Source organism: Xyrauchen texanus, chromosome 32 (genome assembly GCF_025860055.1).
Source record: "Xyrauchen texanus isolate HMW12.3.18 chromosome 32, RBS_HiC_50CHRs, whole genome shotgun sequence".
In the NCBI taxonomy this organism is placed as follows: Eukaryota; Metazoa; Chordata; class Actinopteri; order Cypriniformes; family Catostomidae; genus Xyrauchen; species Xyrauchen texanus.
In genome coordinates, this window is record NC_068307.1 from 31333288 (window position 1) to 31358207 (window position 24920).

Consider the following 24920-nt stretch of genomic DNA (forward strand, 5'->3'; position numbering starts at 1 on the left):
ATGGTTAATCCACCTCACACCATGGTGCACCAAAGAGGGCTTGAAGGACTCTTTATTTCACTTTATGTTAACAAAAATCAATCTCCAGAGAGACGAGGAATTATCTGAAAAATATGCACGCTCACTTATTCATAACAATGCCTTTTTTATTATTTATTTCGGCGCTGTGTCACCTCCGTAATGTTTTAGAGGTTAAGTTTATATCACTCAAGTTTATTTATTTATTTAAATAAGTTGATACTTTGTGTACAAAGCTAACTTTTGTTGATGTTAAGTATGATGAACAAATGGGCTCCCTTCGTTACTTGGAACACTTAAAGAAATGTGTTTACGAAGTGACCTTTACAGACGCTTCATATCAAATCATATGGATATCATTGACAGCATCCCAAACCTCCTCGCTCGTGCTTTACAATGATGATTCTGACAGATCACTGACTATTGCTTTGATCTGTGACTTGTTTCAAGCTCCTGCTTTTATAGCTAGTATTTGGGAAGGGACCGTATTGACAAACTTTGCGATTTGAATGGTAATATGATAATATGAACATAATCTAATATAGCCAGGGAACCGCTCGCACAGCGCTGTCCGAAGTGGTCAGTGCAGACTTTATTATGCCACATGTTGTGGTTTAGAATTCATGCCATATTGCAATTTCAGTCTTATTACAATCTATTATCCAGACTTGATGGATATGCAGATGTCTCAAAGATCAAATTCTACAAGTTTCATCATTTTGGATGGTTTTCCCCTCGTCATGTAAGTGCTGCTTTCACAGCGGTCATGTCCGCAACAATGTTTTTTTCCCCAATTTTTTGTGAAAACAACGATGAATAACATTTTTATATTACATGTTCTTAGGAGTGCCAACCCTCCTAAATTATGTGACCATTATTATTTCTGCACTGTGATTTTTAATTCACAGAGTTTTTACATAGTGAGCGGTCTCCCAAAAACCTATTTTAGTCACTTCTCTAAGTTTATTTCTCGATTTAAAGTGAAAGAAAACTTTTAGATTGAATGTTTCTTGATCTGCAGGTATCTATAATTATTCATTCAAATTGTTCAATATACTGGTCATGAGTACTTTATATCTGATTTGAATTTTTCCCTGCAAATGTCACGTCCGTAATGCTGGAATCGCCCTAGACTGATATATCGGCCGATATTTGACCCATTTGCAATAACCGGTATCGGCCGATTACAGAAATGTTAGCATTCCCATTCCCAGTCAATTTCAAGATTTGTCAAAGGATAGTAAACTGTTTCTGAATCTTTGTTTCACTTTAGAAATTGTGTGTACATCTGATTTGCTGTTGTTAAATTGTATCGGGTATCGGCCATCCTGCTCGCTAGATATCGGTACCATGGAAAAACCTATATCGGTTGACAACTAATCTTAATACTTATGTATTTGCTCTGAAATAACTTAATGGATGCCTTTTTTTTATTACACATTTTAAAATGTTAAATGCCACACAGGGACATCAAACATAAGAAATTACGCAAACAAATTACTGAATTGGTGTGTTGAACCGATACGTTGAAACACAAAGTTTGAAACACTGACTTACGGAAATTAATGAAACTGATCAAATTTAACAGTAATTTTTAAAGTATAAAACTAGTTTTAAACAGTCTTTAGGGAACTTAATAGCCAAATAATATATGCATCAAGACTTTTTAGCCCGAGACAGACCACTTAAAATGAATTGGAGAATTTGGAACGCGAAAAATGGCAGATGTAGAAAAGGAAGTCCCACCATAGTTTTCAGATTTTGCTGCTGATTTGAAATATGTTCTCTTATCGTAATCTTGACCAACCGTTTTGGAGATTTCATTCTTTCCCCATTCAAGTCAATAGGAGCTGTACTTTTATTCCTCTTGTTTACATAGAAAATAGCTGCTCGGGAGTGTTTAAAGATGTCCGCAGAGTGGACTGACTTGCCTTGAAAGGGACTTTTATCATGATCATTTGCGATACTCACAATGTTTTTTCATTTTAAATCGGGCTCCAAAATCGTAGAAAATTTATAGTATCATAAATATCCAATGTATTGTTCAGCCCTATTCATTAATATTATTAGCATGCATTGCTGCATTGATTATCAGAGCATATTTAGACAAATTTACATTGTCTCTCTCTCAAATCATGTCTTTGCTTTTCCCACAGATTAAAGAAAAGTTGCTGCAGTTGACAGACAAGAGGAAAGATATGATTGACAAGTGGGAGGACAGATGGGAGTGGCTAAGACTAAGTATGAGTGTTTGTTTTCATGACAACAGTTCTGAGGTTTCTAATGAGCCATCCATGGATTGTTGACATTGTTATTAGAAGTTGTGTTTATGTTTGTTTATATATAACTGGTTCATTATGGAGAAACTCTAAATGTAGCACTTTTTAATGAAGCTTTAACAGTTTGTCCAGTTGATGTGTTCCAATTTCCAAAGTAGCTTTTACAATGTTTTTAAGCAGTTGGCGTCACTCTATTGGAGCTTGTTTATGTCAGAGTATCTCTTCCCATGGTGCATATTAACTACTGATACACTTATATGTGGCTTTTTAATGGGAAGTTGAAAAAGGATGTGGGCAGCTTTGATGAAAATTTTGACACTCACTTCTCCTTTTTTTACCTTGTGTTTGTGAATGTAGTTTTGGAAGTGCACCAGTTTGGACGGGATGCGGGGGTGGCGGAGGCGTGGTTATTGGGACAGGAGCCGTACCTGTCGAGCAGAGAGTTGGGACAGAGTGTAGACGAGGTGGAGAAACTGATCAAACGACACGAAGCGTTCGAGAAATCAGCCGCAACCTGGGAGGAACGCTTTTCAGCACTGGAGCGACTTACTACGGTAAGAGAGAGACAAACCGTGCTTATATGAACAAATCATAGAAACACAAAACAATGAAGTGTTTTTTTGCTCACCCAGTCAGACCAGATTAAGTAAAAATGTGTATGTGTTGTAGTGTGACTGCTGTGTGCATTTTCCATTTCCTTTTTTGATTTGTAGCTATTAGCACCTAATAAATAATTTTGTTTCTAGAGCAAATAGATTTCCTAAACATCGATGTCCACATAGGTGGACAGCAGGACAAGTTGTGAAATTTTAAATAACGCTAAGCTATAGAAAGTCTCGATTTTTACATCAAATAGTTTATGTTTCCAGAAGTGTTGGTTATTCATGTTTTTGAGGTATTACATTGAATCTGGATTAATTATGCAAATTTCTGATGTAAAGTACTGTCCAGCATCATCCAATCACAGCCAACCATGTTAAAATTTAATTATTACACATAATAAATTGTGAATTTGTGTACTGATCATCATCGTCCCATGTGTGTCAAACATGTTGAGTGATCCAAACATCATCTGCAGCTGAAACTGACCTTTAAATAGGAAGTTTGGATTGAACGCACTTAACTGCATAGAGAGCTATAAGATGCTCCCTTGCTTCCTTTTTAGTGAATGACTTAACCTCCAGTGTGCTGTCTGTCTTCACAGGTCTCAAAACAGTTTGAAATGCAACTTATTTTCATCCTAACTCCATATAAAGCCTCTGAAAGCAACATTTTCCAGTTTTCAGAAGAACTTATTGATACTGAGTGATAATGTACAGTAAATATATGTGCATGCATTTACTAATGTTAATGAATAGAACCATATTGTACAGTGATAGTACAATAAAATATAACAAAATTTATATTAAAATGAAGCGAAATGACCCACAGATGTGTTAACATGTTTTTCAACTTTTGACAGAATAATGTCTCAAAATCCACATGTGTGGACATCATGATTATCAGCTCGCTGACACGTGAAAAATTAAGGAAATTTTTAAAGCGGCACATCAAAAGAAACTAGAGACACTACTTTTTACACCCAAACAGGTTTCAATAAAAAAAAAACTAAGATATTTCTTACGAGAGGTGCTTTTGTTGGTTCTGCACCCGTAGAAGCCCTTCACGGAAATCGACACCTTGCTGTTGTGTCACATGACAGAAGTTGAACACTTAAATGACAGTGTAGAGAGTCTTGTGAACCGTATTCAGTCTGTTTAAATTTATTGAAATCACGTGTTACGTATAGCGAAGCCAAAATACATCGTACTCTCATGTGGACGTGGGGTCGCACGAGGTTAATCACAATATAGAATTTGAGATGTGCTGAAATGACACGTGGTGAGAATTTCATGACAAAAATGACATAAGTTTCATGTGATGTTGAACATTATTATTGATGAAATTATTGAAAATGTGAGAAATGTTTAAACAAGACATTTTTGTTATATATACATGTGTACTGTATAACAAATAGAAGTAAAATGATATTTTAGAAGTAAAAATGTATTAAGTTTTTAACTGGCAATAATGGCTGAAAATATATAGGCCTATCTATAATTGAACTCTATGACAGATATTCAATTATAAATCTACAAAATGGAAAATAATGACATATAGTGATTTTGTCAATCCATTCTGACTGATGCCGTCATGACTATCACAAATCATTCTTGCAATTCCAGCAAAACCTGACCTGTGTTAGCAGACTTGGTAACTTTACTTTGGTGACATAAAGAAAATCAAATGTTAATATTTGCAAAGTATAATCACATTTACTTGATCAACAAATTTACGTTATAGTGATATTGCAACAGTGGCTGAAACTCTCGCACACCCGTCCTGAATCATATGTAGAAGTTTATGAAAATAATGAGAAGCTTGTGTGTGTCTCACAATGAGATCCGTGTTTGATGAACTTCTCTGTTGCTTCTGTCAGTTGGAGTTATTGGAAGTGAGAAGACAGCAAGAGGAGGAAGAGAGGAGGAGGAACCCCCCGGAGCCGGAGCCCGTGCAGGCTCAAGACGCAGAGGCGCAGCAGAGGTAAACACTCAACACACACATTACAGAACAGATGTTTAGATGTTGCGTAGAAAAATCTGTACACGTCCTACATATGCATTACGATGTTTTAAGGTACTTTAATTTTCTAAATGAATGTTAAAATTAACTCTGTGTTTCTGATTTGAATATTGAATCAGAAACACTTCTAAAAATATAGAAATTATTTCTTTGTTAATAAAATAGCTGCTAGATAAGAATAATAGCTTACAATAACGTTATATTTGTTAACATCAGTTAATGTAAAACATGACCTAACAATGTACAACACTTTTACAGAATGTATTCATCTTCATTCATGTATTATGAACAAATGAAAAACAATAGTATTTTGATAAATTAACATAAACCAAAATTAATAAATGCTGCAAAAAATTAATTTGTCTTTATTTACGATGCTTAGTGCAATATATGAAGGGCCAAATTACTGAAGATGAAATATTAAATAATTATTTCAATATTTAACTAAATTAGTAGATGCATAATGAAATAGTTAAAAATGGGGGGTTAAATGAATGTTGCTGATAACTGGTTGCTGATCTTTTTTTTTTTCATGTTTAAATGAAACATTTTTCCAAAATAATGCTCAAATAAAATATAGTGAACATTTAGTCATTTTAATTAATATATTCATGGTTTCATTTTTTATTTAAATATTTTAAAATGTATTTAATCATTTAATTTTGAGTAATTTGAGATTAATTAGAATTAATTATATTTGTAATTAATTAATTAATTATAAATTGTGGAAATTAAAAATATTATAAATAAACATAATAAATTAATTTACAAATAAATAAAAAAAATGCATTTCATGAGATTCATACTTAAAAGAAGTGGAAAAAAATATTTCAATGAAATGAGAAAATGCTCTTGGTATTATTTCTAAAAACAAGATATTCAGGATACATTCTCAAAAAAAGTCTTATTATCTTGTGAGTTTTGCTTTAGGTATATATATATATATATATATATATATATATATATATATATATATATATATATATATATATAATACAATTTCATGATTGTAAATAAAATATACATATATGCTGAAATTCAAAAAATAATTGCTATTTACTTAATATGTACTCAAAATTTTAAAATTTCATGCATTATTTATTGACTCTACTTTTAGTAGATTTCCAAACTGACATGAGAATTCGAATAATCTCACTAATAATCTCATAATGGCTATCCACTTTGTTACAGCAATCATGAAGCTGCGTTCATGATTCGTGTCAGGTCGTAAACGCCAGCGGCAATCACCGCTTTTAACTCCAGATGAAAAACGCTTGCAGACAAAAACGTCTCATTCTGTGATTTGGTGATCGTTAAGACTTAATGTGGATCTGTGGTAATTAAAATGTGCCTTATAAAGGCTGAAAAATACTTGACTTCTATCCAGGGCTGGACTGGGAAGATAATTCTGCCCGGGATTTTACATGGCAACTGGCCCAAAACTTGTTGAGTGGTTCGTTGTCCTTTTCTGCATGTCGCAGCGCCATTTTGTTGTCCGTTATGCATAACGCGGCGGCTCATTTTAGCTTATCACGGCCCATTCGGCACAATTTGCGGCCGACCCACTGACCCGCTCAGCTCTCCCGATGGCCAATCCACCGCTGATCAGCCCCAAAGTGCGTCGGCCCGGCATGCCAGATTACCAGTCCAGCACTGCTTCTATCACAAGTCCCATCTGGGCTTGTTTTGTACATCAAATAGCATTAAATGACATTTTCCAATCATTTTATCACTGACAGGGAAGCACTTCTGTTTGTCTGTTTTGGCGTGTACGTCAGTGTAATGACGTTGAAATGTAATGATGATTAAGAACAATTAAAGCATTAAACTTAGTAATTAATCGCATGTGTTAACGCATTAATATTGACAACTATAGTTTGTACATATTTTTTTACGTTTTTAGTGTGTGATTTTAAACTGTTGTACATCCTCATTGTCTGTTCACAGGGAAGGAGAACAAATTGCCCAGAACGGATTTCCATCAGACCAGGACTCTCCACGGGTTAGTTACCGCTCATGTACCTACCCACAATACACTAGTCAACAAATGCCACGAACTACTGGCCAGAGACACTAACAGTTCCCATAATGCTTTCTTATGATATTCAATAATGTACTTTCCAAAGATGGCAATGTATCTTAATAACTGAGGTGTGCTGTTTGAACATAATGTGCCTTATAAATACTCAAAATATAAATAGTTACAATAATAGTTTGAATAATTTCAAATTGTCCTGTAGTTTGTAAAAACAATCAGAATTACAGTAAGCAAGCATACTACAGTCTACAGTCTAAGCACTTATAATGGAAGTCTATGGGGCAAGTGTTTAAAAGCAAAACATTTTTTGTTAAAGCACTTGTATTCTTTCATTCCAAAAAATTGTTGTTTGAGCTATAAAGAGTACAATTATTCTTTTCGCGGAGGGACTTTTCTCGATGAATGAGTGAATGGTTTTGTGTTACCGAAGTAGTTACCATGTTTTACTGGCTTACTAAAGGTGTTAACATGTTGGCTATAACTTGACTCAAGATTAGCATCTGTCACACTTATCTCATGATACTGTGGCTATTCTTTCAAAACGTGTGATTTATGTCTGTCTCGGTGCCCCATAGACTTGAATTGTATGTGATTTTTGTTTGTCTTTCCAAACTGAAGGACGATTCAGTTAGCCACAGAATTATTTTCTGTAGTAATTGTCATCATGCCTTTACTTGTATTGAAACTAGAATATTCATTTAAAGAGACAGTTCACCCCAAAATGACAATTCTCTCATCTTTTACTCGCCCTCATCCTATCCCAGATATGTATGACTTACTTTCTTCCGTTGAACATAAATGAAGATTTGATAAGAATATTTCAGCTCTATTGGTCCATACAGTGCAAGTGAATGGTGACCAGACCTTTTGAAGTTTTAAAAAGTACATAAAGCAGCATAAAAGTTATCCATAGTACTCCAGTGGTTTAACCCAAGTCTTCTGAAGTGATCTGATAGGTGTGGGTGAGAAACAGATCAATATTTAAGTCCTTTTTTTACTATCAATCTCCACTTTCACAATGTTCTTCTTTTATTTTTGGCGATTCATATTCTTCATGCATATCGCCACCTACTGGGCAGCGAGGAGAATTTATAGTAAATAAAGGATGTAAATATTTATCTCTTTCTCACCACACCTATTGTATCACTTCTGAAGACATGGATTAAACCACTGGAGTTGTAGCGATTACTTTTAAGCTGCCTTTATGTGCTTTTTGGAGCTTCAAAGTTTTGGTCACCCTTCACTTGCATTGTATGGACCTCCAGAGCTGAATTATTCTGAAATTTCCTACACATCCGGGATGGCATTAGGGTGAGGAAATTATGAGAGTTTTCATTTTCGTGTGAACTATCCCTTTAAGACGAGGCTAATTAATTAGACAAAGTGGTGCAAAACATATGCCATTTTTTAAATGTGTTTTGTTTTGCTCACGTTTGTGATGTGAGCTGGTGATACTGAAACATGTTCTGTGTTGAGAGAAAAAAGTCCAATAGAATCTAAAGATTTGTTATTGTTGTTGTTTTATTTAGTTTTTGTGCCCTATAATGACCTGAAATGATGTATGACATATCCAGTTCCAGCTGTAGCTCTGTTATCGCTGTGGACTTCATAGACTAACAATAAATTAACTTATTCTTTCTCTACAGTTTACATGTTCAATGACATTTTTCTGTTGGTCTATAACCTCTTGTGACATGATTGTCTGTGCTTCTGTCTTTTTTAGTGTTTTGTTGAGGAACAGTTCATCCGAATGAAAATTCTGCAATTATTTACTCACTCTCATGTTGTTCCAAACTCGTTTGACTTCAGTGAAACACAAAAGGCATTTTGCAGAATGTTAATGCTGCTCTTTCCTATACACTGAAAGCAGTTAGTGACCAGGGACTGTAAAGTAAAAAAGTAAAAGAACAATCATAATAATACCATTTTATACCAATACCAATATCAATTATTAGAAAAGCAGTCCATTCAACTTGTGTACTATATTACACATTTGGGCTGACCTATCCTTTTCATTTCTTGCTCCAATCTAAATGTATTCCTTGTTCAGACGTCAGCTTTCAATGGCAGTTTTTAAGAGTTTTCAAGGTCTGACCAAAGATTTCAGTGTTGGACTAAAGAGATTTTGTTTGAGTTTTCATTTAAGTCGTTTTAGCGGAGCCGGACGCCATAATCCCGACTGGGCCGCCAGACTGGTGTTTTGGTACAGTAGTAGTTTGGGAGTGAATTCTGTGTGCTTTAAGCATGATATTTCTTTCAATCACTTCAGGAAAATCAAGAGTAAATAAACTGATTCTTTAAGACACGGTTGATGTTTCCTGATGAACTGCCAGTGGCTGTAGATAGTTTTCCATCTTGCATGATTTATTTGTCTTTTTTTACCTTTGGAGTCAACATGAAACGGCATTCGCAACCCATTTCCGTTCTGTAATGTGACGTATAGTTTTGAGGGAGAAAAAACTAAATTTATGGCAGGACTTTATTTTGTTAATGTGGGTGTTCCATACCATGCAAATGTGTTAAAACAATGCCAGAATAGCTATTTTGGTATTAGTTAACTTTTACCCCATTTGGCATGCCCAGTTCCCACTACTTAATAGGTCCTCATGGTGGCGCAGTTACTCGCCTCAATCCGGGTGGGGGAGGACGAGTCTCAGTTGCCTCCGCTTCTGAGACCGTCAACCCACGCATTTTATCATGTGACTTGTTGTGCATGACGCCGCGGAGACTCACAGCATGTGGAGGCTCATGCTACTCTCCACGATCCACACACAACTCACCACACGCCCCATTGAGAGCGAGAACCACTAATCACCACCACGAGGAGGTTACCCCATGTTACTCTACCCTCCCTAGCAACCGGGCCAATTTCGTTGCTTAGCAGACCTGGCTGGAGTCACTCAGCACACCCTGGATTCGTACTCTCGACTCTCGGTGGTAGTCAGTGTCAATTCTCGCTGAGCTACACAGACCCCCTGGTATTAGTTAACATTAAACTAATCGCCCACGTGTCCTTGGTGACATCAGCGGAAAAGGAAAGTCGTTTTGGAGGTGGATGAACGTTTTCAAAGGATGAATCCTTCACAATAAGACCATTTACGTGTATTGTGAAAATACATTTCTCAGTTTTGATTTTATGTTGACTCTAAATTGATATTTAAGCGTGTTTTCCCCCATTGATCGCTATTTCATCCACTTTTTTCATTTGATTTCATGTCATAGTGTCTAGAGTGTCTTAAGTGTTCATTGGCTCTGAATCAACTCAATGATTTTCCCCCAACGTTTTCTGAAACGGTCCTTTCCGAATGTATCGTGTGTTTCTTTGTGACGTTTGCGTAATTATTTCTGATTTATTTCTCGTCACGAGTGTAACATATGGTCTCTTGTGTTCTCAGGATGGAGTTGAGGGTGAAATGAATGGGGTGGCAGAGAGGAGCTCAAAGGAGCCGAGTCCGATCCCGTCACCATCCACGGACAGACGAAGAAAAGGCAGCCAGTCCGCCACACTGCCGGGGAAAGGTCAAGATTCGCCGCCTGCTCAGCTGGAGGCATTCCTGCACCGCAAACACGAGTGGGAGGGCCACAACAAGAAGGCGTCCAGCAGGTACTGATCATATTTTGTGGCAAAGCTAAATCTCAACATCACCGTTTGACAACCACAAAATGACATTCATCTGGATTTATTACGGAGCATTAGGAGTTGTTTTCCCTCTCGAATTGGTTAAATATCATCAATAAATCAGCAATCGATTTCACATGCTCCTGTATAGATTCTAGAAGACAGGTTTTTGTTTGTTACAATGAAGATCTCACTATATGAGTCTTCTCTCGTCACAGATCCTGGCACAACGTGTACTGTGTGATCAATAATCACGAGATGGGCTTCTACAAAGACAATAAGAATGCCGGTCAGGGCATCCCGTACCACAACGAGATCCCCATCAGCCTGAAAGAAGCTATCTGTGAGGTCGCCGTCGACTACAAGAAGAAAAAGCATGTTTTTAAACTCAGGTGAGGAGGAGACTAGAACATTGTTTTCACTCCTACATCATTTCCTCTGTGAATGTTTCTCTTGTATCTGAACGTGTTGTTCATCTTTACAGAGTTACCGATGGAAACGAGTATCTGTTCCAAGCCAAAGATGATGTAAGTTTTCTTTTATCATAAGTTTGAAAATGTTAGATCATACTTTTCCCTCTTTGCACACATTTTGTAACAGCGCCCTCTTGTGGAACTTAAGGACCACAACATAAAGACCAGCTAGTTTAAAATACAGCCTAGCATGTGATTTATATGGTTTCAAATAAAATATGCCCTATTAACGGTAAATACCAAATGTTGCTACTTGATTAAAAAATAAATTAAGTTCATTTCTGACACTGCGAACCCCAGCAAACAAAACGTTTCCCTAAAGTTAGCACATGGTTCCTGTTTGGTTATTTTGCAAACACATTTTTAATGTTCCAGGAACATTACCTTTTGGTTTTTTTTTTATAACCATAAACTAATTTTACTGAATGTTTTCTAATGTTTATTTTTAGGTTGACATTTTATAACCATAAACTAATGTTCCCAGAACGTTGCATTGAGGTTTTATTTTTATAACCATAAACTAACGTTTCCAGAATGTTGCTGAGATGTTTTTTATATGGCATGGCACAACATAAGCAAATATATACACAATTTACACCATTTACATATACATAAATACGTGTCAAGAAAAAGTATGTGAACCCTTTGGAATTAGCTGGTTTTTGCATTAATTGGTCATAAATTTTGATCTCATCTTCATCAAAGTCACAAGTATAGAAAAACACAATGTGCTTAAGCCAACACCACACAAACAATTATAATATTTCATGTCTTTATTGAACACATCCCATTAAACATTCCGGAGTGTCTACTTGCACCCCGGTGCAAATGGCATCTGACACACAAGCCAGCTATTTGCACCCCAATAGTCTGGTGGAACCACTGAAATATTTACATTTATGCATTTGGAAGACACTTTTATCCAAAGCGACTTACAGTGCAATTATTACAGGGACAATCCCCCCGGAGCAACCTGGAGTTAAGTGCCTTGCTCAAGGACACAATGGTGGTGGCTGTGGGGCTTGAACCAGTGTCCTTCTGATTACCAGATTATCAGTTATGTGCTTAGACCACTACACCACCACCAAATATGCCAAAAACTCACCAGTAGATGTCACTGCAGTGGCGTAGGTTGTAGAGAGACTGTGTGTGATTGTATAGTGCTGTCCTAGCGACCGTGGATCGGCATCACTTGTGTGTACATTGTATCACTGTATTACTAATACTGTAGGAACCATAACCATAGTTTTAATGCAATTAACAATGGTGTTGTTAGTACAGTAATATGGTGCTAATATAGTAACTATGGTTAATTTAGTGGTTACTGAATATGCACAAAAATACCACGGTTACAGTAGTATAATCAAGGTTATTTGTTTCTAAGGTTAGGTTTAGGTGTAGAGGTTAATGTAGTCTGCTGTGGGACTCTAAATAAACACAATAGACACACTGGAGTGATGCCCATACTGTATGTTAATATTTAAATATGGGTAAAAATAGTATTTGACACTATTTTCACCAGGATGCAGTTAGTATCTACCATTATTTGCACCAGGGTTGGGGTGCAAATAATATCTGCTACTATTTGCAATGGGGTGTAAATAGCATATACCATTATTTGCACCACGGTGCAAATAGCATCTGCCAAAACATTGACAGTGCTGTGGAAAAAGTAAGTGAACCCTTAGGCTAAAAACCACAAAAAAAGCAAATTAGAGTCAGGAGTTGGCAAACCTGCCGTCCAATTAATGAAACAAGATTGGAAGTGTGGGTTAGAGGTATTTTGACTTATAAAAAACACTCAAAATTTTGAGTTTGCTATTCACGCATCTGCTGACTTGGACTTTGCCTTGCAAAAAAAGAGATTTCAATTGTTGCTTTGCATAAAGCTGCGTTACAAAGTTATCTTGAAGAGTTTAGATGTTCATCTGTTCACAGTGAGACAAACTGTTTATAAATGGAGATGATTTAGTACTATAGGTACTCTCTCTAGAAGTGGCCGTCCAGTCAAGGTGACTCAAAGGAGACATCACAGAATGCTCAATGAGGCAAACAAGAACCTTTGGAACATTGGAACTGGTTAACATCTCTGTTCATGAGTCTACTGTATGTAAAACATTAAACAGGTATGGTGTCTATGGCAGGACATCACGAAGGAAGCTGATGCTTTCCAACAAAAGCATTGCTGCACACCTGAAGTTTGCCAAAGACCACCTTGAGACCTTGGGCTGATTTAACTATGGTTGAATTGTTTGGGTAGAACATGCAGAACTACGTATGATGTAAAAAGGGCACCGCATACCAACATTAAAACATCCTCCTTTTGGAGTCGCCCAGTCAGAGCCCCAGCCCTTAACCCAATAGAGATGCTGTGTAATGACCTTAAGAAAGCCGTTCACACCAGACATTCGAAGAATATGTCTGATCTGAAGCAGTTCTGTGTGGAAGATTGGTCTAAAATTTCTTCTGAACGTTGCGCAGGTCTAATCCGCATCTACCAGAAACACTTGATTGAGGTTATTGCTGCCAAAGGAGGATCGACCAGTTATTAAATCCAAGGGTTCACTTACTTTTTCCACAGCACTGTTAATGTTTAATGGGATGTGTTCAATAAAGACATGAAATATTATAATTGTTTGTGTGTTGTTAGCGTTTGTCTATACTTGTGACTCCAAAGGGTTCACATACTTTTTCTTGCCACTGTATATACAGTATACACATTGTGCATTTTTTACTGCACAGATGTACTTCAAATATATCTAGACGCTAACAGTTGAACTTCATAAACGTGAAAACTTTGTCTTATTTTTGTTCAGGAGGAGATGAACACCTGGATTCAGGCCATCCAGAACGCTGGCAGCGGCGCTTCATCCTCGGACAAATCAGAGATCACGCCTAGCAACCAGAGCACTCCCGCCTCCAGCCGTGCCCACACACTCCCGGCAACCGTCTCCCTGACGACCGAGTCCAGCCCCGGCAAGCGTGAGAAAGACAAGGAGAAAGATAAAGAGAAACGCTTCAGTCTCTTCAGCAAGAAGAAGCAGTAGACGGCGGTTTCCGCTGCAGCGGAAAACATTTGATTCGCTCATTTCCGTCATCCTTTTACAAATTCCTTTTGTTTCTTTATACGTTGTCATTTTTGTTTGTGTCTGCCCACCTCCAGTGATATCCCAGCATGCAAAGCTCATAAAGATGCCACACTCTGTGCCTGACACCTCACGAATTGGGTTCCAAAGTTGTGCATAAACGCAAAAATCGATACATTAATAAATGAGGGTCAATGGGTCATGTTTCGGGAATTTTTCCGATTCTGAAGTTCCAGAAGTTGAAGGACCAGATGTGGTTTTTTTACATTCTTACGCTTCTATTTTCATTGATTTTGAAGTCATTCTACCACACAATTCCGCAATTTTGCTATTTCTCGGTTTTTGGTAATTGCGTGTCATTTTTGAGGGGTGTGAATATTTAAAAACATTTTCCTCAATTTTGTGAGGCTGTCTTGAAGACGCGACGAATCTCTCTCTCTCTCGCTCTCTCTCTTTCTCTCTCTTTTGTTCGGGAACAAGACAGTGATGCTTCGAAAGGATTCCATTTTCCGCTTCCGGAACAATTAAATTCCACGTTAACAAAACCATCGCAGAATTCCATTCGCTGAAGTAGCTATACCAAGTTTTGTCGAATTTGCCTTTTAACAATTATAAGCTGATAAAAAAAGATAATGGCTAATATGAAAGTAGTTTAAGGTTTGCTTGAAGGCATGGTAGTCTTGTATAATTTGATTTAAATGAAGGTGGGTCGTACCAAACACTTTAACGAACTGTAAGAATGTTGTGCTATATACAAAGGACGAGTAACCTGAATAATTTGACATATTTTTTGTTTCTTTTTGTTTCTCCTTATTAGTTTGCTAATTGTCATTTCTCTTGGGTTTTATCATAATATATGTTTCAAATAATTCTAGTACAGAGTATAAAAATTAGATGTATTATAAACACTTTAAAGCATCGATGTTAAGTGAACAGTGCAACATTTACTGGTAAAAAGGTAATGATGTTACTCTGACAAAAAAGTAAAAAAAAATAAAAAAATCAAATAAACAATATGAATACAGTTACTTGCTTGTGGGCTATAGCACTGAGCATTAGCTTTTCTCTTTGTTTTCTCGTTTTGGCTTCATCCCGCTGTCTCCTGCTCTACACATACATAGTGCTCATCCCTCCGTCACTGTATCTATTGTAATGAAAATTTCATTTACTGCACAATCAAAAGCAACATAATAGGAATGAAATTGCGATGTCGGGCATCCTGAGCGCCTATAAAAGCCTCTGGCCCGACGTGCCGATGTATGAAACTGCACCTGTAGAACTTTACCCCCCAGCTCTGTTAAATATGTGCGATGTCATTAAATGCTTTCAAACATTATGATTATGTTTCCTCTCTTCTGTTGGATTGGTTGACTGTGTGCAGGTTTGTGTACGGGTTGTAGTTTCTCAAATTGTTCATTGGAAATGGAGAAATCTTTCAAATCAAACATTTAAATGTATTAATTTGATCATTTATTCTTGGGCATGATTTGGACACAACCATATGTACAATTATTAAAGGGGTATTTGGAAAATGAAAAAGATCTTTCAATCTCAAATGACTTTTGTTTGTTCTGTGGAAACACATGAAGGTGAAGTTTTGAAAAATGTTCAGGCTGCTCTTTCACAGAACAAAAGTGGATGGGGATGAGGTGCTTTCAATCTCCAAAAAAGGACAAAAACCAGCATCATAAAGTATCATAAAGGCATAATTTGACTCGCTTTTACCAAGTGAGATCAAAATACTTTTGAATGTGATTTGACAAACAATAAACGATTTGTGAAGCATTTTTCCTTTTTTAATCTGATAAACCAATTTTTTTAAACTATTTTTTAACAATCCACTATGTTTGGTTGCATTTTATTACTAGCATTTAGCATCATTTAGACACGCACAGATAATGCACCGATTTTGCTTGATAGCCCGACAACCAAGGTTGGGGAGTAACGGAATACATGTAACGGGATTACATATTTAAAATACAAAAAACTGTATTCCACTACAGTTACAATTTAAATGAGTTAGTAATCAGAATACAGTTACTATAAAAAAGTATTTGATTACTGAAGAGATTACTTTTAAATAAATTATTTGTAGCCATTAGATGCACCTGTTACCATTATATTTGATAATTAATGCTATCAAGAAAATCCACGTTAGATTTTTTTTTTCGTCTAGTAAGACCTTTGATATTAGTGGAAAGATGCACCGCAAATATATTCATCTTAATGTCTTGTGATGTTTGTTGTGGTGTGCATGAATGTAATGTAATGGTGATTGAGAGATAGTCCTCAAAAGCCTGTTGATAAATGGATTTCAAAGGGGCTTTTTCAATAAAATAATGTACAAGCTTTTAATCAAGCACAAGTTGCTTATAATCAGCAAATACTCATTTTAAAATATCAGAAACAATGTAATCAATACTTTCACTTTTATTTTATTAAAATAAGCTGTAATTTCACAAAGTTCACTGCCATTTTAAATAAATCTTGTGTGTGTGTGTGTGTTTTTGTGTATGAGAGTGTGTGCATGTTTGTGTGTGTGTGTGTGTTTGTTTGTGTGACTGTGTGTGTGTGTGTGTGTGTGTGTGTGTGTGGGTGTTTGTGTGCGTGTGCTTGTTTGTGTATGTTTTTGTGTGTGTTTGTGTGTACAAAATACAGAGTATCTGTATTCCACTACAGTTACAATTTAAATGAGTTCGTAATCAGAATACCGTTACTATAAAAAAGTATTTGGTTACTGAAGAGATTACTTTTAAATGAAGGGATCTGAGGAGCGTTTAAACAGCGGTGAAACACTTTCTTCTGATGAGTTGCACTCATACGAGCAGACAGAGGGTGCACTCGTACTGTTGTGAGTGAAAAGATGGATCTGATGCAGTTAGAAACACTCTGAAAGACGAAACATAAATCCAAAAAATACACGATTACAAGACTAAATGGTTCGTGCATTTTTAACGTTTTGAGTATTTGTATTAATCAGTGTAGCTTGTAGCATCATATAGAAAGCTACAGATATTATATTTTCTGCCTAATTGTATGACAAGAATCCACAAACGATCAGAAGATGATGTTGTTGTGTACACTGTGAGTTTGGAGCATCAGAAATAGTTCCTTGTGTATACTGCCATGTGAACATTTAGCATTACGTCAAGGTAAAATGGTATTTGTAGCCATTAGATGCACGTGTTACGGGTCGCAATTATGTTTTTATATTGAATTCTATCCATATTTCCTCTAGTAAGACCTTTGATATTTGTGCAAAGATGTACTGCAAAAATATTACTCCAAAATAATTATTTTAAAGGATTTAATAAATAATTTAAGAGAACCTACTGCATAAGATATTTTGGATTTTCAGAGCATGTAGTTTTTATATGTGTATTTTGATTTACAGTACTGTAAAACAAGTGAAAAATCTGCCAGTGCTGAAAAAGTAATCCAAAGTATTTTGATGACATTACTGATGATGAGTAATGTAATGGAATACATTACAGTACAATTACATTTGGAAGCATGTATTATGTAATCTGTAGTGGAATACATTTTAAAAGTAACCTTCCCAACCCTGCCGTCAGCATAAGGTCATGCAAATGCCTTAAATGGTTTTCCTTTATCGAGACACAGACGTAAAGTGCTTAACCAAAAACCAATCGGCATACATAGATATTTGCAGATTATCTGGATTTCACGTTGCATGTAAACACCTTTACCGCATCTTACCGGTTTATCCAATGTGCACTAGTGTTCTGCGCATACCTGTTTATGTTTTGACATCAAAAGCAGTGAATACACTCAAAAAATATCTCTTTGGCAGAACATGATTCAATAGTGGACTGTGGTTCCACATGTTTGAAATGAGTTTTCAAACCTCAAAATTACATTTAAGGGCATTTGCACATAGACCTTGCATTTAGGAACTTTGTTATACAATGATATACTGATCTCTAACAGAAAGTCAAACATGTTTGGAACAGCATGATGGTGACTAAATTATGACACATTGTTCATTTTTGGGTGCACTATCTCTTTAAATGTTGTGGAAATGCACCATTCATTCACTTAAAGGTCTTGACAGATGCACTAAGCTCTTACATTACGGGAATCCGTCTTAAGCAGCATCAGTCATCATGGGATTTCCTTCCACTGGGGGATGCTGGGAATGCCCTTCCTCATGTCCTCCCTGTGATCGTGGACATGTCCATTCACACGTGAAACATGCTTGACTTCATGCAGTCTCTTAGGTTACTAATTCCACTCTTTTATCGAGGTCTTCAACACAGCTTTTGTGCGCTTAGTCTATCACATTTGCAGCTCTGCAGAGGTGATCATTATTACCCTTGAGACCTGCCATTCATTTTTATCCACTAGTAATAATTTCTTAAAGAATGCTGATGTATTCCTGATGGTATCACAGAAATGCCCATTATGTCCTCTTTAAAACATTGGCATGTATGGATATATGTACAGAACAAAAGTATATTGTGTGAAAACATGTCATATTTGGTACATAACATAAGAAGCATTTATATATATATATATATATATATATATATATATATATATATATAGCTACATGTAGTTTATTCACATTGTATCGTTATATAATATAATATTTTAAAAGTATATAATTATATTTAAAAAGTAGCATATATGGAGGTCACCTTAATTCTTCTAGGAGGTATTAGCAAAAATATATTAGTCTTGCAATTTAAAGTTATGTATTATGTTTTGCAAATTGTATTTCTAACCTGATTTGGATTTCTCTAAGAAACAAATAAAATCCTACTGAATATTCTGATTTTCTGATTTTTTTTTATTCTTAATAATATTATTATTATTTTACTGAATTTCAGTTATCTAGTTTGATCTTATTTTATTCCTTTGAATTGGTTTCAGATTTTTAATGATTTATAGAATAAATGGATACATTTTTATAGATTTATAGATAAAGAGAAATACCATTAGAAATACCTTTTTTAAATGAATATATGTGTAATATCTCCTATATTTAAATAACCTGCATACCTTAATACTCTATTATTTTTATTTATATTATATTGTATTCTATTATTGTATTATTTCTTATTATTGTATTATCTAATATTATGTATTATATTCATATTGTATTATAATTTAATGATCAATTATAATATAATAAATTTTTTAAACGCCCAACACTCTTTTAATGTAATAAATAAATAAATAAATGCTTGAAATATATATATATATACATAGAGAGAGAGAGAGATTCTTAATACCCTGGTTTTTAATATAATAATTATAAATATAATTATCATGATATTTAAAGTAATAAAATTACTTTCATAGGCACCCAAAACATTTTTTATTTAAATGAATAAATTATTAAAAATCGTTTTGCTCTCAGAGTTATATATTCGTAATACCTAATATTAAAATAATACCTCTTTTATTATTGATTCCTATTTTAAAATATATTAAATATGATAAGTATACTTACTATCGTATTAATTATAATCTTAATATAATATCATTTAAAAAAAATATTTTTTATAGCAGCCAAAACTATTTTAATGTAATAAATAATTAAACAATGTTGAAAAAATGTTTGCTCCCAGAGGGATGTAGTAAGAGTTTTCTCGGCTGAAGACCCGTATGTTCAGCACGTTGGACAGCGCAGTTCCGTGCACACTTGGGATTTGTAGTCATTTCCCCGCGAGGTCTCCGTTCACTGAGGCGTCATAGGAGAGCGTTTAGAACTACAAATCCCACCATGATGATCTCACGCTACCTCTTTCTCTGCTCGTCGGCATCTTCGGATACGAGCCACAAGGCATCGTAGTAACCGAGGCGAACGGGTTGCTAGAAACCAAAAATCATATTCTCCAATATATTACGCCAATAAATCGACTCAAAGCGCATTTAAACTTCCAGCGCTGCGCTGGTTTCGTGGAGGAAGGATTAATCCACCTCAATCAGATTCCGTGGCTCTGTTGCTCCTTTTAAAATGAGGATTTTTTTTGCATTTCAGACCCGGTTGCTGATGCTTCAGTGATCGAATGGAGGAGTTTGCTTATTAGTATCTGTGGGAATTCAAGAGCTTCTGGCGAAAGTTGAAGGTGGAGACGTCTTTGGGGAAGGTCTGATCATTGGTGCGATGCAAGGCGGTCCACAATCGCCTTGATATTTTGAAATTCTGGAGTTTTTCTGACATTCTGGAGGCAAACGCACCGACTTTTGCCCTTTAGGGCAGCTTATTACCCTAGTGGCTTTGAGGTTTAAAGTCTCCTTGGTGAAGAACGATCTCTGAAACCCTTTGAAGACATTCATACCTCAATGTTCTCAAGGTGTCCAGATTTGAGATGCATTTGGACCAAGATCAGCTGGTAGTATCATTAGTTCACGTGCATGCAAAGATTTACCATGCTCTTCACTGACTTGTGTAATCTAAATCTTGATGCAATGGCTAGGAGATTGCCCAATCAGCTCTTCAGTTCGGAACATTTATGATCATTCCTGACCATTTTATGCTTCTATTGACTGTACCGAATGCTGCTGTTCGGTTCTCTTTAGTGTGGCTCAGAATATCGACATTTTCTCATCATTTATGTCTGACTCCTTCATGAAATCCATTGGGATGATCATGCGCCCTTCCCTGTACAGGTGACCCAACAGTGAACTACTTGTATTTGCAGGTATGGTGCCCATGGTACATACATGAACTTATAGAGGCCATTGGATGGTGGCCGTGCCAAAGGGTTGGTCTGGTGACTGCAAGGTTGTAGGTTCCAACCCTACAAGGGGTGATCCATCACCATTGTGCCCTTGACCAAGGCACTTAACCCCAGAGGGATTATTCCAGTAGAAAGTGTACTGTTAGTCAGCTAAATGGCAAATTTGTGAATTCTAGGATCATTAGAGACCCTAAGAGCAAGACAGCATGGCAGATAAGACGGCTCCCCACTGTCAGCTGAGGCTGGAGTGGATTCATGGATACAGAGGACACCAGTGCAGGAATAATCTGTACTACACTGCTGGGAAGGAGATTGTGTATTTCGTGGCTGGAGTTGGAGTGGTTTACAACACCAGAGAACACACCCAGAAGTTTTACTTGGGACACAACGATGACATCATAAGGTAAGATGAACATTATATTCTTTCTGAAAATGTCAGGAGTGTTTTTGATAGTTTGTTTATTCATGACCCAAATTATTGACATTAATTCGTTCATTTATTCCAAGTACCAAAAAGTACAATTGAATTGTATTGAACTGCATTTTGAATTATTTTATGTAGTCTCAATGAACGTGAGGCCATAAAACTCAACATTAATTATAAAAGAAATAATGCTGTATAATATAGTTTTAGATGGAGTGTGTCATATCAAAGGAGATGTCAGCTATGTCAGCTGCTTATATACTGTATATGCAAGTGCTATCTGTGCTATTGTACAGTAAAACCATGTACTATGGTAATACCATGGTATTCTTTGAAGTACTTTGGATTACCATGGTAATAACATGCTTTCTGGGCATGTTAATACCATGGAATTATTTAAGTACCTTGGAGTACTATAGTAATACCATGTTTTTGGACACATACCATGGCCATAACATGATAATACCATGCTTTTTAGAAATGTATTATGGTAAAACCATTGTATTTTTGAAGGGACTTGGAGTACTATGGTAATACCACGTTTTGAATAGAAACCATCATGGTAATACCATGTTTCTTTGGTCATATACAATGGTAATACCATGTTTTTGGACTTGTACCAGGGTAATACCATGGGATATTTGAAGTATCTTGGAGTACCATGGTAATCTAATATTTTCTTGACATGTGTCATGGTAATACCATGTTTTCTTGACATGTATCATTGTAATACCATGTTTTCTTGGCACACAGCATGGTAATATCATGACTTTTTCTGAGGTGGCTCGGAGTACCATAGTAATACACTGATTTTTGACAAATATCAAGTTAACCATGGTATTTGTTTTGAAAAATACCATGTTTATTTGTACATGTTCCATGGTAATAACATGGTGTTTTTGATATAGCTTGGAGTACCATAGTAATATCATGTTTTTGGACATGTACCATGGTAATACCATGATTTCGGACATGTACTATGGTAAAACCACTGTATTTTTGAAGTGACTTGGAGTAATATAATATTTTATTGACATTTACCTTGGTAAAACGAAGTTTTCTTGGCATTTATCATGGTAATACCATGTTTTCTTGGCACACAGCATGGTAATATCATGACTTTTTCTGAGGTGGCTCGGAGTACCATGGTAATACACTGATTTTTGACAAATACCAAGTTAACCATGGTATTTTTTTTTGAAAAAGCTTAGAGTACCATGTTTAAAACTATGTTTTCTTGGCATGTACCATGCTAAAACCATTGTATTTTTTTTAAATACTTTGGGGTGCAGTGGTAATACCATGATTATTTGTACATGTTGTACATGAAGTAGCATGATAATACCAAGTTTTTGGAAATGTACTATGGTAATACCATGTTTATTTGTACATGTTCCATGGTAATACCATGGTGTTTTTGATGTAGCTTGGAGTACCATGGTAATACCATGTTTTTGGACATGTACTATGGTAATACCATGATTTCGGACATGTACTATGGTAATACCATTGTATTCTTTTAAGAATCTTGGAATACCATGGTAATGCTATGTTTTTTAGACATGTACTATGGTAATACCATGATTTCGGACATGTACTATGGTAATACCATTGTATTCTTTTAAGAATCTTGGAATACCATGGTAATGCTATGTTTTTTAGACATGTACTATGGTAATACCATGCTTTTGGACATGTATCATAGTGATATTATGTTTTTTGTGCATGTACTATGGTAATGACATGGTATTCTTTGAAAAAGCCTTCTATGTAATGGTAGTACCGTGGTAATTCTATATACAAGTTACTAAGGGAAAAGTACTGGGACTGTTGGTGGGAAAGGGCCTTATCAGATACCATCACTGTATCATGGTTCCACAACCTTTTTGAAAGGGTAATTGGTTTGTTTGTTACTTGGTTGTTTGTTTGTCTGTTTCATCATTGTAAAATGTTTCCTCTATCCTTCATTGTAGTATTACGACAATCTTTGTTCCTCAGTGGTATTGTCATTTGTATCTGATTCACACTGAGACACCTGATGCTATCTGCACATCAGTCATCAAACAGTCGACTCGCAGACAGATCGATTCTTTCAAGCTTTAAAGTCACATCACGGCCCTCGAACAGGAGAGGGGTCGAGGCCTGCACTCTCATATGGTGACAAACACAGATGATGTAATTAAATGACATTACACGGTTTTGGAATAAAGCGTTTGATGGTTCCTGTCTTGAGATGACTGCAAGATGACCTAGATGAAGAATAGCACTCTGTACTTTCAGCATCTAAAATCTTTTCATGTTAATCAGAGCTATGTAATAATTCTCCTCAAGGGAGAGATGGGCCGATATGATGCGGAAATGGCCATGACCGCGTTCTGCCTTATTCTTGCCTCCAGGTGAACTCAGTCTGTTCAGAGACCCGTAAAAGAGGATGCTAGTGTTTGAGGCAATGGCGAAAGAGTGAATTGAACAGTGAATGGACCCGTTAAGGGTTCGCATATAAAATCGCATTTTAAACTGGCAAACGTAGACATTTCCAAAAGTACTACACCTCTGGCCTCTAGAGATTGGAAAGCACCTGCTGGTGGTATAGAAGTGTCAATTTAGCTGCGTTTGCTCTGGCTGATTTTTTTAAGGTTAGTGATTAGATCTACACAAGCAGATTTAACAAAGTTTGGATCCCATTTCCATTTTCCCAACTGTCAAATAAAAGACATCTGGGACAAGCACAAAACACAGGTTCCGTTTGTGCCTGAGGGTAGGATGATATTTTTATCATCTGATTCCATTCACTTTAATTATCATCTCACCAGACATTCAACAAACCATTCAACCAGACAGATCACTCTGATTTTACTATCCTATTTGGACTTTGTAAAACTTGAGTGTAGTTTAGGTTACTTAGGTAAAAAGGAGGCGAGAAAACTTCAGAAGGGGGTGGGGTTAATCCAGAAGGGGGTTGGGCCCACTCCAAAAGGGGTGGCACTTCTATCCATGGTTAGGGTAAGGGTTGGGTTAGGGGCTCTGTATGTCTTTGCTGGCGGTTTGGTGATCCCACCTCTTTTGATAGACTATACGATACAATTAATGTCAAATTAATGATGCGTTGCCACACCATTCACAATAAAAAATGTCAGTCATGGAATTGGTCTAATACTAAAAACATAAAACAATTAAAATTTCCAGGCTGGTCCAGCTAATGCGCATGCATGTTCTTACTTTATACACGATTGGGCCTTCTGGCCCTTATAACGTCTCATGTCTGAAGTTTGAAGTCATTTCACAGGCTTGAATTGTCATGTGTCCACCCCTTTAGGCTGACAACACGGTTGGTGGATTTATTAATTCATGAAAAGTGTCCAGGTTTCACTGTAATGTTACATTAAAAACGGTTTTGTCTAAACAAATGGAAAGTGTGTGTGTGTTTTAGTCCAGGAAACATTGTTTATGGAAACTTCTGCTGTTCCCACATAGCGTGTTGGCTTGTATTAGAACATACACACACATACACACACACACACACACACACACACACACTCACGTACGCACACACACACTCACGTACGCACGCACACACACACACACACACACACACGTTGGTGCAGCTATCCTTATGAGGACTCTCCATAGACATAATGATTTTTATAC

At 36.2% G+C, this 24920-nt stretch overlaps 3 protein-coding genes across 6 annotated transcripts in view; 2 read left to right on the top strand and 1 right to left on the bottom strand.

Moving 5' to 3' along the window:
- Positions 1 to 15064, top strand: part of LOC127625858 (spectrin beta chain, non-erythrocytic 1-like) — a 108285-nt gene extending 93221 nt beyond the window's left edge. For both annotated transcript variants that reach the window (XM_052101272.1, XM_052101274.1), the window contains 8 exons: positions 2175 to 2259; positions 2655 to 2851; positions 4777 to 4880; positions 6867 to 6921; positions 10353 to 10561; positions 10795 to 10968; positions 11061 to 11103; positions 13866 to 15064. In XM_052101272.1, the coding sequence (XP_051957232.1) occupies positions 2175 to 2259; positions 2655 to 2851; positions 4777 to 4880; positions 6867 to 6921; positions 10353 to 10561; positions 10795 to 10968; positions 11061 to 11103; positions 13866 to 14096 (1098 nt within the window). In that variant the 3' untranslated portion in view covers positions 14097 to 15064. The remainder of the gene's footprint in view (positions 1 to 2174; positions 2260 to 2654; positions 2852 to 4776; positions 4881 to 6866; positions 6922 to 10352; positions 10562 to 10794; positions 10969 to 11060; positions 11104 to 13865) is intronic.
- Positions 1 to 24920, bottom strand: part of LOC127625863 (tudor domain-containing protein 3-like) — a 636076-nt gene that overhangs the window by 456477 nt on the left and 154679 nt on the right. The window lies entirely within an intron of this gene.
- The window catches only part of LOC127625859 (echinoderm microtubule-associated protein-like 6), a 63892-nt gene continuing 60026 nt past the window's right edge, over positions 21055 to 24920 (top strand). For all 3 annotated transcript variants that reach the window (XM_052101275.1, XM_052101277.1, XM_052101276.1), the window contains exon 1: positions 21055 to 21251. In XM_052101275.1, coding sequence (XP_051957235.1) covers positions 21055 to 21251 — 197 coding nt within the window. The remainder of the gene's footprint in view (positions 21252 to 24920) is intronic.